The 18,660-nt window shown below is 46.3% G+C and overlaps 1 protein-coding gene across 3 annotated transcripts in view; it reads right to left on the bottom strand.

Annotated features, from left to right (window-relative positions):
- Positions 1–5: 5 nt before the first annotated feature.
- The window catches only part of ABL2 (ABL proto-oncogene 2, non-receptor tyrosine kinase), a 45,153-nt gene continuing 26,498 nt past the window's right edge, over positions 6–18,660 (bottom strand). For 2 of the 3 annotated variants that reach the window (XM_086902098.1, XM_086902099.1), the window contains exons 2-11: positions 14,996–15,166; positions 13,943–14,238; positions 13,095–13,367; positions 12,262–12,346; positions 10,460–10,637; positions 9,695–9,879; positions 9,260–9,412; positions 8,326–8,415; positions 6,944–7,117; positions 6–6,393 (exon numbers count right to left, since the gene is read on the bottom strand). In XM_086902098.1, coding sequence (XP_086758224.1) covers positions 4,703–6,393; positions 6,944–7,117; positions 8,326–8,415; positions 9,260–9,412; positions 9,695–9,879; positions 10,460–10,637; positions 12,262–12,346; positions 13,095–13,367; positions 13,943–14,238; positions 14,996–15,166 — 3,296 coding nt within the window. In that variant the 3' untranslated portion in view covers positions 6–4,702. The remainder of the gene's footprint in view (positions 6,394–6,943; positions 7,118–8,325; positions 8,416–9,259; positions 9,413–9,694; positions 9,880–10,459; positions 10,638–12,261; positions 12,347–13,094; positions 13,368–13,942; positions 14,239–14,995; positions 15,167–18,660) is intronic. The other variant, XM_086902100.1, reaches the window with a different exon arrangement.

The raw sequence follows: 18,660 nt of genomic DNA, 5'->3' as shown, positions 1-18,660 counted from the left end.
TCAGGTGGTTTTTGCCAATAAAATATTGCAACCTTTATTTAAAACAAAATGCAAATTGGCAAAACTTTGTGGAACGACAGGCAAAGAGGCCCTTTCAAGGGCCTTATTTACATCAAGTTTAACACTGTTCGCAGTTCACAGTCAGACGATAGTGAGAGAATTAAATTAGAAAAACAACCAAAATATATTACAATAACAATTAAAAAACAAAAAAACAGTTGACAACTCTGCTAAGAGTGATTGGTGATTAACGTGTTTCATTTCAATCCATTCCTGCCCTCAATACCAATACAAACAGTGCCATGGGAGCCGAGCAGGCTCCGCCTCCTGTGCACAACAGACACTTGGGGAAGAACGACCTCCTTTGGTACAGACATTGCTTAGCGTGGAGCTGTGAGAAACAAGTCAGTGTCCCAGATCCTCCTGTTTCCTGCCTCCAGAGAATGGGCTGAGGGCTTTGTTCTGCACTCCAGGGATCTGCAGCACAACCCCAGCACCCAGCCATGCTGGACAGTGCCCTGGGAGGTTTCCACAGGTGCTGCAGTCTCTGCCTTTCAGTCTCCCTGCCAGCTCCTGATGAGCAGCAGGGCTGAGCTGAGTGTGTCCTGACGGTTTTGTAGCCACCATCCTCTGGAGTCACTCGTGCCTGTCACACTGGATGCCCCAGAAGAACAGCCTGCCTCAGGTAAGTGGTAGGACACGAGGGTTGGGATTGCTCTGTGGCTGCACACCCCACACCTCTGCCTGATGGGGAGGGGTTGCTCTGTCTCCACTGTGGGGTTTGGTTCCCTGTGCCCCACAACTCCTGCAGTAGCACCCTGGCAGATGGCTGTGTCTCACAGACACAAGGCCAGTGGCACCCAGAAGAAATGTCCTGAGGAGGCCAAGAACAGCCCTCCCCCCTCTCTTTCTCTCTCTCTCTCCCTCTCTCTCTCTCTCCCTGCTGTGTTCTGCATCAGCAACGCTGCTCCCTTCAATTCCCCTTTCCCACTGCCTAAATTTGGTGCAGCCCCAAGACCCAGACCCTTAGCTCAGCTTCACCCCTGCCCACACTAATGAGGAACATGACTAAATCAAGTGCACTGCTTTGGGGTTAAGAAGGGTGCACAGTGCAGGAAGAAGAGAGAATTGCACCTGTGAGTCAGCTAATTCCCACAGTGGTAGGAAGAGAAAGTGCCCACTCTGTGCTTTGTGCTGGGCAGTACCAGGCCTGTGGGTGCCATCCCCGTGGCAAAGATGACTGCTTTAAATTCTGGCCCACAGCAGTGCAAGAGCCCAGCTCCAGCTGCGCCCCCACAGCTGTCTGACAGTGCTGAGGAAAAGGAACAACAGGATTTATGCCTTGTCCCTTGCCCCAAACCACAGAGCATGAAGAGCATGGGGTGTCAGCACCCACACATTCCTTGGCACATCTGGCAGAAAACAGAGAATTGGCCACACTGGAGACCTTTAAGGCTGAAGAGAAAGCCAGACCTAGCTAAAGGGAGAGGGAATGGTAAAAGTTTTAGGAGCAGCTGTGAAAGGAAGAACAACTGGATGGTAATTTACAGCAGAACCAGCTTTCCCAGATAACATCCTTTTGCTAACCTGCCAGGGGCAGGGGAACATTGCAGTTTGGGAATAAAACACCCTAGGGCAGCAGAAGTCCCAAAAATTCTGCAACCTTCAATTTAGGAGGGAAAAAAACCTGTCAAGTCAGCACTACCTCTGCCCTAATCTGCCTACCTGGTGTTAAATGATAGGTAAGAGCAGAGAAAACACTTTCCATGAGAGTGACAACAGGTCAATCCCCAAATTCCACTGGCCTTTGTTTTTGGACCACAGGAGGGGTCAGAACTAAACGGGATCCTGTGTTGGGCACAGAGGTTGTAGAGTCTCAGTGCTTGGATGCCCAAAAGCTGGACATGGTCCTCAGAGGTGACTCTTGGTGGCCCTCCTTGGGTGGAGTGTTTGGACCAGGTAACCTCCAAAGGTCCCTCCAACCTCAGCCATTCTGTGACTCTGGAAAAGCAGTTGGATGCTACCCTGTCCCATTGCCCATCTCTGCTGTGGGGCAAGGAGAAAATGGAACATCTGCAAGGAAGTGGGGATGGCCAGTGTTCATTGGGACACAGCTGCTTTCTTCAGAAAGGGCTGCAAGAGGGGAGTTCTAGTAGTTACAAATTCCATATTGCTGTTCTATCACTTTTCCTGTAGCTTTTCTGGAAGACTGGCATTTAGGGGAAAAAAAAAGGAAAAAGAAAAAAGGCTTCTTTCAAAATACTCATCAGAACTGGGCTAAGCTTTAAAATGTTCTGGTTAAAATTCCTTTCCCTTGGAATCCCTTCAGTTCCAGCCCATTTGTCCCAGACTGAGCAGCAGTACAATGATGGAGCCATGTGATGGTCTGCCAGGGTAAGCAAGGCCTGCCCTTCTGCCCCGAAGGAGAGAGCCCCCCCACCTTCTAAATCCTTCTGATTGTTTGACAGACCATGTGAAGCAATGCCTCAAGCCACCTTCCCTTTGCAGGTCACCTTTCCAAAGGCAGTTAGTTTGGATGCACACCTTCCATGGAGATGACTGAGAGAGATAAGGTAAACCACAAAAGCCTTCAGTAAAGTCTAGGAGATAAGGGGTTGGTACTCTGCCTGTGGAAGTGCCTGGGGACAGCCCCGAGGGCTGCAGGGGATCAGGATGTGCAGCACAAGGGATTGCTTGGTTCTTTCTCCCCCTCACCACTTCACTGGTCCATTGTACCTCACATGCTGCTCCTCTGCTCAGCCTCCAAGCACCCTGAAATAACTTTGCTTAGCTCAGACCAGTAATGAAATGAGGATTCTCAGATACCAACCCATTTCTAAAGATTTTTTCAGGCCTGTCTCACTATGCTCTGTGGAAAAAACAGGGACACTTGCTGAGACACCAAGCCTGCTTCCAAACACCAACATGTGCTTCTAGACAGAAACAGAAGTGCCCATCTTCTAAAGTCACACCTGTGCCACAGTTCCACTCTAAATGCTCAGACTAAAAGCAGCACAGCCACACTTGAAAAACAAGTTTAAAAAGCATTTTAACCCAAAAAAAAAAAAAAAAAAGAAACTAACAAAAACTTAAGGTGCAAAGCAAGCAAGATCCTCAATCACCAGCAGTGTGACGTGAGCATCAGCATGCAGGTAAGGTGTATTTGGAGCCAGGTTTCAGGCCTGTTTCCTTTCCTCTCACAAACCAGCAACTGAGCTCTTCCGACTTGCCAGTACATTTACACCCTGGGGAGTTGTGTGTAGACACAGACAAGCTTTTTGAGGCCACAGCAGCCTGCCAACAGCACCAGGACCAAGGATGACAATGCCAGCCACTCACTGCTCTCATTCTGGGGTTGTTAGAAGGCATTAGAGACACATTGGGAGCCCTTCAAGGTAGAGCCACAGCTTTTGTTGCCACACCTCAGGCAGAGGAGTGCACAGGTTGTGCCCTACAGCACAGCGAAGGATTCTGGTCTAGCCTTTAAAATACAGGAATAAATACATGGAGATACCTGTGGTGTTTCCCTCTGTGCTGCCATACTCTATCACCTTGGGATGCAGGAAAGCTGGAAGCCTGTGAGACAAGTAAGCATCAGAACAAATCCCAGGAATCTGGCAGTGTGAAGGTTAGGGACAGGTCCAGGGAATCCTGCAGCAGTAAGGACATCTGGTGGGCAGGCTGGGCTGTACTTTCTGGTTCTCCAGCTGGCCCTGCAGTGCTGAGACTGTGTGGAGAACAGCCAGGGGGAGCAGAGGCTCTGCCTTACCTACCATGGGTCCTCATGGTGATCAAACTGAACCGGGGAGTCAACCTGGTAAGAAGTTAAAAACAATCTAGAGCTTAAAAAAAACCCACCCACCCCAACAACAACACTGGCAAGTTGTGCAAGAGCCCCAAACTACTCAAAAATGACCATCAAGCAGCACCTGTGCTAGACCACTAGAAATAGGTATCAGCTGAGTGAAGGCTGTGTGGTGGGAAGAGGGAATTCCAGTGGTAAGCCTGCCCAGCATCCCTGACGCTTCCAATACAATGACGATGAGAACGTGGTGGATGAGGTGGACAGGAGGGAAAAGGGACAGTTTCATATATTAACTAATCTTGCAGTTCTCATTACAGCAGCAACAGCGCTGTGGAAGTCAAGCCATGCAGACCAGTGCATCCACCTCCAGCAGCTCTGAATACTGTCAGTGCATTAGACCTTTCCCCCAGCTGCACACGACTCCCCTCCGGAGCCGCTCCGGCTGCTCTGCCGTTGGTACCAGCAGAGCCCCAGTGCCTTTCCTTGGCCTTGTCAGGACAGCGAAGCACAGGTGAATGCAGCCAGGGCAGGATCTGTGCAGCCAGGCAGCTGCAGCCACCCCACGACTCTGGCTGTCACCACCGTCCTGCCCAGAGGGAGAACCTGCCATTGGTTCTCCTGCCTCTCCAGGGGAGGAGAAGGAACTTTCTTCCTCTTGCCATACCAAGCAGATCAGCCTGACTAGGTAGGGACAGATCCTTGATGTTCTGCCCCTTCCAGCTTTAATCTACCCTCTCCATCCCCAATTTTTTGAGATGAACCTGTAAACGTGAGGAGAACTCAGTGATCTGAGGTACTTCACATACTCAAGTATCAGTCTTTCCTTTTGAAAGCATCAGTACAGAAAAACAGTCCCGCCCTCCCCGTGTGTGTTTCTCTTACCCAGATTGACAGTAGCTACCTTTGCACCACATCACTGATTTCTTGGACACATGACAATAAGTTATTAAGGACGGGGTTTGCCCCATGGACGCCAGCAGCTGTCGAGGACACCTGCAGCTCCTGCAGGCTGAGTTCCAGTTTGCTCACGGCTTCCCGGAAGGCAAATTTGTTGCGCGTGTGGGGGATGCAGTCCACGTAGCCTGAGCAGTAATCCAGCAGCTGGTGCCCCGTGTCCACCAGCTGGCTGTTGGGCGTGGGCTCGGCGATGGCGCTCGAGAGGAGATCCGCGCACTCCAGCAGCGCCTCCTTGCTGATCTTGTCTGCGGGGATCTTCTCGGCTGCCTGTTTGGTCTTTCTCAGCGCCACCTTGGCGCCGGCCGTGCCATTGGCCATTTTCACTGGGGAGGTGGAAGACGATGACAGAGGCACTTGGGGCGGAGGCATCACGGGCCTCCCAGATTTTCCACCAACAGGTGCTGCTGCTGCCTTCTTACTCCCTTCGCTGGATTCCAGTCCGTGCTGCGCTCCCGCCCCGCTGCTCAGCTCTTCTGCTGCATCCGAGCAGGCAGCTGGCTGCTGGAGGAGCCGCATCACCGGTGGTGGAGGTGGAGCACACTTTGGTTTTACCCGTCTGGGCCGGTCCCTGTCGCCGGAAGAAGTGACCTGATGCTCAGATAAGAGCTTAAATTTATTACCCTGAGAGTCTGTGCCAATGAGCTGCACGTCTGCTGGAGTGTGTTTTAGAGTGGGTGAGATTAGGACTGGCACTTTGTGGTTGTGAGTGGTTGGAAGTATTGCTGCAGCCTTTACCGGAGATGACCACCCTGGCCTCTCGCCATCCTCAAGGGCCCCTTGTCGTGAGCCACTGTTTTTTTCTTTGCCCTTAGGAGCAGCCACTAGCCCTGGACCCTCCTTTTCTTCCGATGCGGAGGGAGTTCGGAAAGGGAGTGCAGTGGCACCCCTTGGCAAGAGTTTTGCTTTTGGTCTCTCTCTGGTCAAAGCAGGGCCTTCATCAAACCTTTTGGGTATCAGGTCACTGGCCCTCCCTGTGCTCTCATCGGGCTGGGAGGAGGTGGACACAGTCCGTTCCAGCTGAATTTTTGACCTCTGGGAATTTCTGGGAAGGGTCATTGCCATCCTATCCTGCTCTGGAAGCCCTGAGGACATGGAAGATGTAGAGTTTGACCTTGGAAAAGGCTTTGAAGCTTCTTCATTGCCAGTGGGTTTTCCTGCTCGTAAACCCAGCGTCTTTTTAATCAAGCGTGGCGTAAAGAAGCCAGTGATGCCCGACCACCCTCCACCAGTGCTCACACCCCCAGCACTGCTGGGCCCAGAGCCCTCCTCGCTGTAGAAGGTCCTCTGCACAAAGCTCCCTCCGTAGCACTTGGGGGGTGCCAGGCTCGTGTCCTGCTGCGTGGGAGCGAAGGAGAACCCGTCCACGTGCTGCAGGGAAGCAACAGAGGAAAAGTTACCCGTCAGCTCGTATTTCTTATGGGGCTGGTTCTCCATCTCCCGAAAGGAACTGCTGCGCTTGGGAGGCGTGGGAGCATTCCTCTTCTTCATGAAGGAGCTGAAGAAGCCCCCTTTCCTGTCCCTGGTGAACGTGGTCTCTTTGGCATCCTCCAGGAGGCTGCTGGGGGACTTGTCCCTCTGCTTGCGGGGCAGTGCGGGGGACCCGCCTGTTGGCTGTGTGCTTCTGATGAAACCTGGGCAGAAGAAACAGGGGTCAATCTGGACAATCTATTTCCATTTCCACCTCCCTGCCCTGCACTGGGTTTTATGGACCTGGTGTATCTACCTGCCCAGGTGCTGCAGAGATAGAATGAGGGAAGAAGCGAGCACTGGTATTTTATTTTTTCTTTACTTTTTCCCATTTCTGCATGTGACTTGTGTGTTGTCAATACTGAGAAGGCCGCTTTGCAGAGAGATCAGGAAAGAGTTACTCCTTTCAGTTTATTGCTCCCTTCCAGTAATTTTCTGCTCCTTTCCAAATACCCTAGGTATAGGAAAGAATCTCTTGCTGCGCTGTTAACTTTAGTTTTGAAGCTATCATTTAAAAAGGAGCAGCAAAACTGAATTTCAAAGGAAAAATAAAATGGGATTTACTAAAAGAACATTGAAAAAACTAGGGTGTTTTCTATTTGCTGTTAAATAACTGACCCAGCAGCACAAAGCATGCCTGTGTCATGTTGTTCTTTGTTTCTCTGGGAATCTGCACCCAGAGCACGGGGCCTCACTGCTTCTCTGTGCCCACACCTGGTGCTGAGCTGGACGCCGAGTGCTCCACGGTGTCCTGTGCTCCTTCAATGTTCTCCTTGTTCTCTGCCTGCTTCTTCAGCGTTCTCGTCTTGGAGGGAAGCATGGGCAAGCGGGGCAGGTAAGGAACTATGGATGAGGATGAGGCTGTTCTTCCAAGCTCCTCTGCTACCTCTGTAAGGAAGAAAAGGGAATAGTCAAAACAGAGACCAGAAAGGAAGAGGGAAAAAAAAACCCCAAACAACCCTGGGTCTTTACTGCAAACACAGACTAGCAGGAAGAGATCCATGACTGAGAAAGACATAATTTATGGATTTAGTCTTTGTTCAAGTCTAGAGGTATACAGGGTCAGATGTTTTTCATAATGATTTCAAACTCATTAACATCTTTATAAATTCAGTCCAAAAAAAAGTGGTAGGATCCAGTGATAGGATATGTACAGGGGGTCTATTAAAGGCTGCTGAAGACCTAAAGGCAGCACTGGATGCATTTGTCTGTTTTTAATCAAGGTGCCTCCTACTGATGCACCCCCAAAGTTGTGTCCTGCCTGGATCTGGATCTAAGTTGCTTTGCTTGAGGCAAAGCACTGCAATCCCCTAGATAAAGAAATGAAGACTGCATGTCAACAATAGGTCAACCAAAAGAAAACAAACACAGAAAAACCCCCACAACCTCCTGGCCACACCCAACTTGGCATTTGTATGGCCACTGGATGTGCCTATTACAGATCCTCACTGGTAAAATTCCATCTGGTGTATTTTCTCTGTAGTAGGGAAGTTGGTGGATCAGTTGCATATTTAATTTTAAAACTGAGCAGAGTGCTCTGACACTTCTGCTTGTCTGCTGAATAGTATCACATTCCTCACCAGTATTTACCTCCTGGTAGATTATATTTCAGACTTGAGCTGCAGAGATTTGCTCCTAGAAGTAGCTAAGCAGAAAATCCAGAGATTAAAGCACACTTTTTTAAAAGTAGAGGCTGGTAGAATAATATTTCATGACCTAATTGCTGCAGTCAGCAAGGGACTGTGATATGCATACATGTTTCTCTCCCTTCATCACTTACTATTCCTCACTCTTCAGCCTGGAAAATGAGATTTCCTCTGACAGAGGAAACAACATTCTTTAAATCAGCTCTTTGGCATCTTAGTGTTCAAATTAAATGACACTGTTCCCTGCATTGGAATGTGTCTGAAATTTATTCAGTATTTGTGGAACAAGTAAGAAAACATTTATCCCAATTATGGCTAAAAGAATAAGAGATGGAGCTGCATTTCAACCTCACTGCCAGCAGATGAGCCTTAAGGGCCCATCCATGAGACACAGCACGCTGGGGATAATCCCCAGTGTTGTTTCAGGAACAAAACAACAGCAGCTCTCACCCTCTGAGATGCTCGAGTCGTGGAACATGGTTTCAAAAGCCTGGTGGGTCTCAGCAAAGGAAGGTCGGTCTGGTGGGTTCCACTTCCAGCCTGCAATGCCAGAAAGCAAAGTAAGTCTTAGAGCCCAAAATAGGGAGATGAATGTTTCTTCTGTCCAAGGACATGAAAGTAGTCAGACTCTGACCTAACTGTTGAACAGGCTTTAATCATTCACAAGTATGTGAATGCCTGGCCACATTCATGGCAGCAGTCAGTCACCCTACTGTATCTCACAAACAAATCTTGGGAAGAACCAATTCTATAAATCCCAGCTCTCTGCCAACTCTACAGTCTAATTTCCCTATCCCCCTTTTTGAATTTTCTGGGCAAAGGACAATTCTATATTTGCTATTTTGGCTCTTTGGACTGAACACATCTAGCCCAGTCACAGATAATTGAGTGTGCAAAGCTCCAGGCACCATCCTGTTTACATGCTCTTAAATACTGAAATTCAGGCTGACCCTTCCAAAATAAGGATGTGTGGACCCTGTGGTGGAAAGAGGAGGAGAGTGCCTTGATCCTAAATGGGGCTTGGAAAGTTATACAAGAGTATCATGATGAAAAGTATAGTTTCTGTAGTTAGAAACCTGCACTAGAGGAACATATTCTGGAAGCACTGTCTGCTGGTATCACCATAGGGTCTGGAAAGTGACTGGCATGCTGCTTGTTTTGCATTAGGATCACATGAAGTCCCAGCTTTTGAGCTTTTGTCAACTTTCTTAAGGCTTTTTAAGCAGTAATATCCTTCATCATTCCCCACCCTCTTTGTTTCATAACTGAAGCCCACCCTGACTCTGACATGCTGGGGATCAGGTATTGCTGGAGACAGGCTGTTAATTACAGATTCCTCCCACCTTCCCAGGCTTTGTCCCCAAAACTGGAAGAAGATACTCACATGCCCTCATCAGTTCATACACCTTGGGAGGGCACCCCTCTGGCTGCTCCATCCGATAGCCCTTTTCCAGCAGATCATACACCTGAGAGAGGTCAATGCCTGGGTATGGTGACATCCCATAGGTGGCAATTTCCCATAACAGCACCCCAAAGGCTGCAAAAAGAGGAAAACAAAATTCCTGGTCATAAGTCTGCCCTTGTGTTGTTCATTATTCTGTGGCCTTCACTGCAGCTTGAGACAGCATTGTTTCCTTGCAGGTATTTCTGGCCAGTCTAGGTGGAAACATCACATGCTAAAAATGCTATTGATTCATGAAGTTCTGGGCTGGCATGTGACACAAAGGTTTCTGCCTAGGCCAAAAAGCAAGTTATTGTCTGGGCTGGCATAAAAAGCCAAAATGAACAAGAAAAGGTCACTGAAGGTGAGTTTCCTTACCCCACACATCTGATTTGATTGAAAAGGTGTTGTAGGCCAGGCTCTCGGGAGCTGTCCATTTGATTGGGAACTTGGCCCCAGCATGGGCTGTGTAGGTATCACCAGTCATGAGTCGACTTAAGCCAAAGTCAGCCACCTTCACCACGTGGTTTTCTCCAACTAAGCAGTTCCGTGCTGCCAGGTCCCTGTACAAAGGAACAAAGGACACCACTGCAGCAGGAGCAGGGCTTTTGAAGGTAGTTTTGGAACCCCACTCTCCTGGATCAGGAAGTGCTCTTTGTATGCAGCAGGCAGAGGCAAGGTGAGCTTTGCCCTGAACAGTGTCAGAAACTGAGTGGACTTATTCTTAGGAGCAATGAGGTAAATCAGGATTAGGATTAATTCTTTAAATTCTATTCAGTTTTCAGTAATGATGTCTGTTATGGTGCCAAGTGTATGTTTCCTGAGGATAGGATGGGATCAGCAGCTCATCACACACTGGTAACAGGTTTATGGCATGGCTTTATCTGCATTTAAACAGGATTTTGGGTGGACACTGTCTGCACACAGGGGTACAGGTGTTGCCAGACAGTTGGGCACAAGATTGCTATGAAAGTCCTGAGGAGAAAGTATTCCAAGACAGTACTGAAGCCAACACAGCCAATGGATAAGCCAGCGTGAATCCCAACTGTGGAAGAAACCTCCCCAAATTCCTGGCCCATCATTCTGGTGGCCTGTTTATCATTGCAATCTGAATCTGTACCAGCTCAACATGACTTCACCCACCTGTGGATGAAGTTCTTCTTCTCCAGGTACTCCATGGCAGAGGAGATCTGCGTGGCCATGTAGAGCAGCACAACAGCACTGACCTCCTCGCGGTTGCACTCCCGGAGGTAGTCCAGCAGGTTCCCGTAGGGCATGTACTCCGTCACGATGTAAAAGGGGGGCTCCAGGGTGCACACACCTGCCAGGGAGGAGCAGGCTGCATGTGAATAAAGCTCCCCTTTCTCACTACTATTCCTGGTTTAACAGCCATTTATTACATTTTGTACTGCTGAGTGTTCCTCTGGAAAAGTGAAGATTTCCATGTACAGACCCAGGTCAGTACAGCCCAACTTAAAACTCAGGGCTTCTGTCTGTTTTCCTGTCCATCCATTTTATGGGTAGAGAGAAACATGTCTAAGAAAGCAGCACTATTCCTATATAATATACGTTATATATAGAACAGAAGCAGTTGTTCTGTTCTTTGAAAGATTACAGAATGAAAAAGGAGAATTATGAACATAAAATTTGCTTTTCTTCCCCTCTCTGCCTTCATGAAGCTGAGGAGTGGCCAACTGGAAGTGGGTACCTGTCAGCTGGCAAGATTTCCAGACTGAAATGTCACTACTGAGTAATGTGAAGCACTCCCACGTGCTGGGTAAGGAATCAGCATGGTGGGACCTGCTCCTAGAGCAGCATTCTCACACATTCCTGGGATGACTCCTTGCTACAGTCACTGTACAAAGCATGTAAAGGCGGAGGAGGAGGGCAACAGGATACTCTTGTCACAGCTCTGGGATCCCCCCTGTAGCTCTTTACGCATTCAGGAGTAAAGCACGACTGCACTGTGCATCAGAAAGAGCAAAAATGCAGCTCTCTGATGACAAATCTCTGGAACCACACAGGGCTGGCACAAACTTCATCTGTGCCCTTTTTTAAAAATGGGTGACAACAGAACAGTTGCCATTAGTAAAAAGCTTTCACATTCTTCACATTTCTCCTTTTATCCCAGGCTTGACGTGACAGCTCTGCTCCTGAAAGTACCAGAGATCCAGAGGCAATTAAACACTAGTGAAGGTTTAGGGTGTCTCCTTAAGAATCTTTGTGCATGTAGATTTAACAGCTATGCAAACTATTTAATAATGATCATCATATCATGCATCTGCCAGTGAGACAACAGGGCAGAGCCAAGATGTAAAGCCTGTGGATTTTTTCCAGTCCTGAGTTGTTTGATCTCATGTACTTATTTAGTGATACACAGAGTTCCTCACAGCAGCAGCAATCTGGTGTCTTCTGCCTAATTATGGGCTAATTTGTTTTCTTCAATGCAGCCTTTTCTGTAAATGTCTCTGATTTGAGAAGTATGGACAATGGTATTTGTTGTGCTTCCAACAGAATTTTTCCTTTCACTTTGAATTTTCTTACGATTTTTTTCCTGTTCTCTCAGAAAAATAAGTCACAGAAAATTATTTTGCAAATGTGATTTAACAGAGCAGAGAAGGGATCTGAACCTGATCCCTGAACCCTGGAGCGTGTTTAAGGCCAAGGACATGAACCAGCAGGAGGATGATACTGCAAACTTTTATATAACAGTCGTGCCTCAACAGCAAAGTTATCTACTAATGTGACTGTATTTGATGTTTTATTTAAAATTAGTGTCTCTTAGCTCCAGTATTACATAAAGCTGTCAAAAATACCACCCCATAACATGACCTGATTTGTAAAGTTATATAAATACAGAAAAGCTGCCACTGCATTTAAACCAGGCAAGTTTCTGCCAAAATGAAGACTAAGTAAGAACACAAAGAGCAAGACATTTCACTGACCTAACAACTGCACTAGATTTGGGTGCTTGATCTCCTTCATCACAGCAGCCTCTTTCAAGAACTCTTCCACCTCCATGGTATCTTCCTAGACAGACAGAGAGGCAAAACAAAGGAACATTTATCTTCGTGACCAAGGTCTGGTTAACACCACACATCCAGGTTGAATATAAATGATGACATCTTTGTCTCCATTCTGCTGTTTTGGCTTTTACCAAAGCAAACTGTACATTTTGTGATTAAAAGCCCTGAACAGCTGCCTGGCTGTCCTGCAGACTGATCTGCAGTACCCTGGCAGAGCCAGGCTTGCTCATTTGGTAGCTGTTGTGGCTGGTGAGAGGAAGACTCTCAGGATCACTTAGTTCCCCTGTATAGCTATAAAAATTAAGCTATTCATGGGGCACTTAGAATTGTAGTTGTTAATGTTGAAACAAACATGAGGTTTTGAAAAGGAAGAGAAATGGAGAGGCTGAATTCTTTCAGGAGTGGAGAACAGCTTATAGAAGGTATTTTCTACACCTTCGATTTCTTAAAGCCTCCACAGCTCCTCTGGAGGAAGGGAAGCTGTGTTTGTAACCATTTCTACTGGTCTGACTTGGACATGCAGCTCCAATTTTTGGGCCAAAATCACAGTTTGTCTCTAAGCCACATGCACTGGTATAAGTTTGATAGGGTCACCTTGCAGATCAAAAGCTCTTGAGCACGGATTTTATGCAGATCAGCACACTCCATTTTCTGATGTTCATATCATGAGGTGTAGCTGAGAACATTGAAATTTCCTTACCCACGTCATAAATGGTGACCAAATAAACAGTGCCTGAAATGTGAAAACTCACCTTTAACGTTTTCACAGCCACTGTGAGATTGTATTTCTTCCAGACCCCCACATAGACCTCTCCATACTGCCCTCCCCCGAGCTTGTGCTTCATGGTGATGTCGGTGCGCTCCATCTCCCACTTGTCATGGATGGGGGACACTCCATACACGGTGGGCTTATTGCACTTGGGTGCTGGGTAATGCAGAGTTGTCACCAGGCCATCTGCCACTGTTGAGTGATGGTGCACGAGCTCTGCCAGGGTGCTGAAACGGCTTTCTGCTGTCACATAGACCTGGTAAGCAAGAAACAGGAGTCTGCTTAAATGAAGGCAGCTGGAAGTTTTCAGTGATGCTGGAAAACAGGTACATTCTAATTTTTATTTTTAAAAAATGAGAAAATCAGGATTTTAGAATATCTGTTCTCTTCTTGTTGGGTAAATAACTATTAATCTGTGGGATTTTCACCTGCAGAAGACAGCTACAGATAAGCCAGCACTTAAGAGCTGTGCTGTCTCCTGCCTCGTGCTTTACAGGAGTAGAAACTGGAATTCTTAGGTCTCTCAACACAACATGCCACTACTTGATCTTGGCTAAAAATGCCGACTTACCAAAGCTCTGCTGCTTCTAAGGGGATCAGTGGAAGGCTATCACTACCTCCAACCACAGCTGCCTTGCTACCCAGCCACTTTCAGCCTAGACAAGAACTGTCTGCCCTTTTCCAAAGTGCTGTCTGGGGAATTACCACCAAACCCTTGGCACACATGCTCTTCTTTTATATTAATACTGGATTTGCAATTTGAGATTCTGCACCACCTCTTAATTAATATCTTCATCTCCTCTCCCCACAGCATTATCCAGAGGTCCTTACCTTCCCATCCGAGGTGGTGTTGATCCTGTAGTGGTAAACACGTCCTTCGTACCTGAGCGAGATGGACAGCTGCCCTGGGCTGCTCTCGCTTTCCCGCACCAGGAAGCTGCCGTTGATGAGGCTGCTCAGCAGATACTCTGCTGCACTGCGGGACACTGGCCCATGGTACCAGGAGTGCTTCTCCAGGCTGTTCACTGGAGTGATGTAGTTGCTTGGTACCCAGCCCTGCCCATTCTTCGAACGTACCTCACTCCATTCACCATTCTGATTGTAACCCAGGACTCGCAACTTCTCACCTGTGACCAGAAAGAAAAAAACAAAATAAGCGCAGTGCAAGCTGTTGTGTCTCCTTGAGGGAGAAACTCGGCATCAGCTGAGCCTGGGTTTGTAGCTTAACAATAGAAATCATCTTATAATTAAACTGCTACATATAAAGTATTTATGAAGCAAAGGCCTAGGATACTGTTCACTGATTCAGTGTAGTGAGATGAATTCAAAAAGTTTCTTATACTCCAGCTTATTAGACTAGGAAGACTTTGTTTTCTTGGAGGGATAATTTGGAGTCACAGATAACTGAATGTGTAAAGCTTCAGGCACCATCCCTTGGAGGTGAGATTTGTTTCCTTGAAGCCTAAAATGACATATGACTTAACAGTTCTGACCAGAATCATAAAGTGACTGTGCAAGATTAATTCTTGATTCTGCCCCCAGTTGAAACTGTCAAGTTCTGTTACCATCTATGATCTATGATGCACCCATTTCCCTCTGTCCTTCCTACATCAGGTATCTCACAGGGCCAGTGATGTGGGGAGCCTGGCACAGGAGTGGGCTGGACTGTGCCTGTCCCAGCAGAACTGCCCGGCAGGTGTCCCTCCAGCACCACGAGGGACAGGCTGTCTGCACCACCACCACTGTAGGGAACCACCTTCTCTAAGTGCACTATTCCCATTCTCTACGTGCATTATTCCCATTCCTATCCAGGCAAGGATTCCATTTCCTGATTTCTGTTGCTAAGTTTTCAAGCCCACAGCTGCTCTGTGCTGCCAGTCTTACCTTTGGTGATGCTGAGTGTGTTGTCACCACTTGCTACAAAATCGTAAAGTGCAACAAAGAGATTGGGATCGCTCTCAGTGGCTCCAAGCAGGTTCTCCTTGGAGCTCCATCTGATGGCTTCGTTCAGTGCCTGGGGTTCCACGTCGCAACCGTAGGGGCGGTGCAGGGCCTCTGAGGAAAGGACAGGAGAGGCAATCACTTTATGTACAATTCTAATTATGGAAGCAGGAAATATAATGAGTTGGGAGGGACCCACAAGGATCATCGAGTCCAACTCCTGGCTGTAAGCCAAGTAGCAACCTATGTATATAAAATTTCTATTTAATATTTACTATACTATATATACTTCATCTATACCTCTATTTGAAATTGTTTAAACATTCACAGATGAAAAATAAGTGCACAATTAAAAGCACTTTTTAAAATTACATGAAGTAGTGAAGGAACCCTTTCAATCACAACATTTTATGTATTGTCCTTATTGTTTCTGTGATGGACATAGCCTGGATCAGAAACCAACATTACAAATACAGGTAAAACTGAATTATGTCACAAATGAGATTAATAAATTGGGATAGTAAGTGGTTCAGTATTAATGTAGGAATGACAGTGATCTGTAATACATTTCAAGACTGTGTATACAGAGGTGGAAAACTGACAGGGACAGAAGGCAGTAAAGGTGATGCTGGGTGTTTAGCAGCAGCATATCTGTTTTGCTGTTTCAATGGAGAACTGAGGCACTTGTCACTACAAGGGAGTGGGGGGAGGAATCAGACACGTTTTAGCAACAAAAGAAAAAAGTCCCTACAGTTCTTGTGATGATTAAAACCAATCTAAATCCATAGGGTTTTAGGAGGAACTGTATTAAGAAACAAAACTGTGAATGCTTCATGCTAGTGCTATGTCAAGACCATCACTGGCTTTCCAACTCATGGAGAGGTTTTCCAGAAATATGTAGTAGAGTAAATTTCAATATTAAGACAAGAAAAAGAGTGATGGTATGGTTTCATACATGGGGGCTGCTCAAGGGAACAAAAACATATGAAGGTGTAAAGTTATATACCTTTTGTCTGATGGTGATATCTAAGTCCCTGTCCCAATATCTATTTCTGAATTCTCTAGTTGAACTTACTTAGAGCAATGTATACAGCAAAGAGATTTCATTAAATGCACTAAATATAAAAAGTTCTCTCTAAAAACATCAGAGGCTCTCTTTGCTTTACAGTCATTGGTTTAGCACATTTCTGAGGGGCTGAGAAGTCAGGTTTGGGATGTTTCAAAGCAGACAATGCCAGAGAACGTGTGTGTGGCTACTCCTACCCCTTTCCCCACAGGCCCCTGAGATTTACACTCATAATCAAGAGCTGGTCTATAAAGCACTTGAAAAAGGAACAAAGCTCAAATGCAGCACAGGACAGGAAAACTGGGAAGTCAGTGAGACACAAAGCAGGAAGAAGCCTGTGCCATGTAACAGGCACAGTAACATGCCAAGTCTGTGTCACAGGACAGAGTCAAGCCTGGGAAACAAGGACTAAGGGAATTTCCAGCCTATAACGTAATTTTTTAAACTGCATTGTAGGTATATGAGAAAGTAAGAGGTTGCCTTTTGTTCTGTTTCCATTTTAAATGTAGTTAAGTGACTTTTACTGCATTTCTGGTAATTATTCAGAGTTCTACTGCTTGCATAACCTGCTCATCTTGCAATTACTTAATAACCTAAAAGTAGCCTTCTGTCAAGGTTCTCCTAGCACAAAAAAGAGACCACAGACTAGGGCACCAAAATGCCAGTTCCTTGATTGCACTGCCTGCAGATGTAATATTTACATATACTTCTTATTCCTAACTCTCAACTGCAATTAGTTTTACAAGATATTAACCCATCAGACTGGATACTATCATGGAAAATAAGAAATCCCAATGCTCAGCCACCTACATCACAGCATGGCTGCCAACATCCCACGGTATTTTCCTGGGGCTGGATGTGTGCATACTAAGCTCCATGAAAGAACACCAGTTCCTAAATCCAGCTCTCTTTATGGAGTAAAAATATGTATTTAATTAAATAATACATTCTTTACGTATTTAAAGTGATTTGTGTTATGAGTGTTTCAATGCTTTAAAAAAGTCAAATGTGCTGTATGAGAACCCTGACTTTCACATCTCTGCTAAAGGGCAAACACAAAAGCAGGCAGTTTCCAAAAACCTTTCAGCTCCAAAAACAGTGTTATTACCCTCTTCCTTTCAGTTACTTATCTGCCAACCAATGAAAGGCTTTAAACGAAAATATAACATTTATTCTAAATCAAAGCATCCTTTAAGTTTCTTTCTCCAGCAAGAAAAGTTCACGCACTGAGCAACCAAGCCCTGCTCCACAGACACTACAAAGTATTTATCCATGCACCCATGGATAACCTGAAGCAGCCCAGGGTCAGCCCAGCTCCAGAGCTGGTGCAGCAAGCCCTGTGCCCAGCTGAGCCCACTGCAGGCCAGGTGAAGCCAGCAGAAATGCCACCTGTTCAGCACCAAGAGTTCTGCCCACAAGGAAACATGTGCTGTGCTGGACTGGCAGTGGGGAGTCAAAGCAGATGTGGGGCTCCTACCACTTTCTTGGGAATGCCTGGGAGGCTGGCACATGTTCTTAACCCCCTCTTGATGTACAAAAAAGCCAGTAGAAGTTAATGTTTGATGAGAAACTTCAATCACTTAGCTACAGTGCTTACCTAAAAATCACATTACCTAAAAATGAAATGCTTTTAAGAGTTCACGTCTCACTAACTTCCTTCACTTTCATGTTAAAGTGACTTGAATGCTTAAATAACTAAAGGTTACCCAACACCTAAAGGGGTTTTTACCAGGATACAAAAGTATTTCTTGCAGGTTATAATTCCATAACAGCCCATGCTGTTCCATATGGTGTGAGATCTACACCATCCATCACAGAAGTGAAACATGATCATCACAGAGATAACCAAAGTGTGTCACCAGTGATGCCCTTCCAGCCAAATAGTTGTGAGTTCTGTCCACACCAAAAGTCAGGAAATTAGCTGGGAAATTCTGTTTCATATCATCTCCTTTTCAAGGCTAACCATAAATCTTGTATTATCACTTTTGTTTCCTATGCAATGGAAAACTTACATCATCACTTAATGAACAAGTAATACACAGTCACACAAGGAGGTTACGCTTCATCCATCTCCTTCCTTTTCTTTATTCCCACAATACATTTGCTTCTCTCCAGATATGAACCCTTTCCTATCCAGTCACCATGTAAGGGGTGTTTCGTCCCCAACCCTTGCTGCCAACACTCCAATTACCAATCTCTTTGGTCTCAGAGCAGGAGGTAGAATATGCTAAATTTTATATTTCAGAATCACATTAAGTTCTGAAGTGGTCTCCATTTCTGAAATACTGTGTAACTGCTCATAAAAAAGAAGCATTTCACTAATCCTAAAGTCCTGATAAAAGCTGGCAATCTTACACCTTCCTATGCCTGGTCTTGTACTAGAAGACAAAGACAGATTTGAAAGGACTTCATCCTCCTTGAAGCACTTGGAAAAACACAGGAGAGGGACAGGACAGGATTACACCCCCAAGCATCCTACCTGTGAAGTGCACGCCAGGCTCGGAGGCACCCTCACCGAGGCAGCAGAGCAGCCTGCCCTCCT

This window comes from Cyanistes caeruleus, chromosome 9, assembly GCF_971803275.1.
Source record: "Cyanistes caeruleus chromosome 9, bCyaCae1.hap1.1, whole genome shotgun sequence".
In the NCBI taxonomy this organism is placed as follows: Eukaryota; Metazoa; Chordata; class Aves; order Passeriformes; family Paridae; genus Cyanistes; species Cyanistes caeruleus.
Note: the sequence above shows the minus strand (reverse complement) of the source record. Positions and strands in the feature narration are given on the sequence as shown.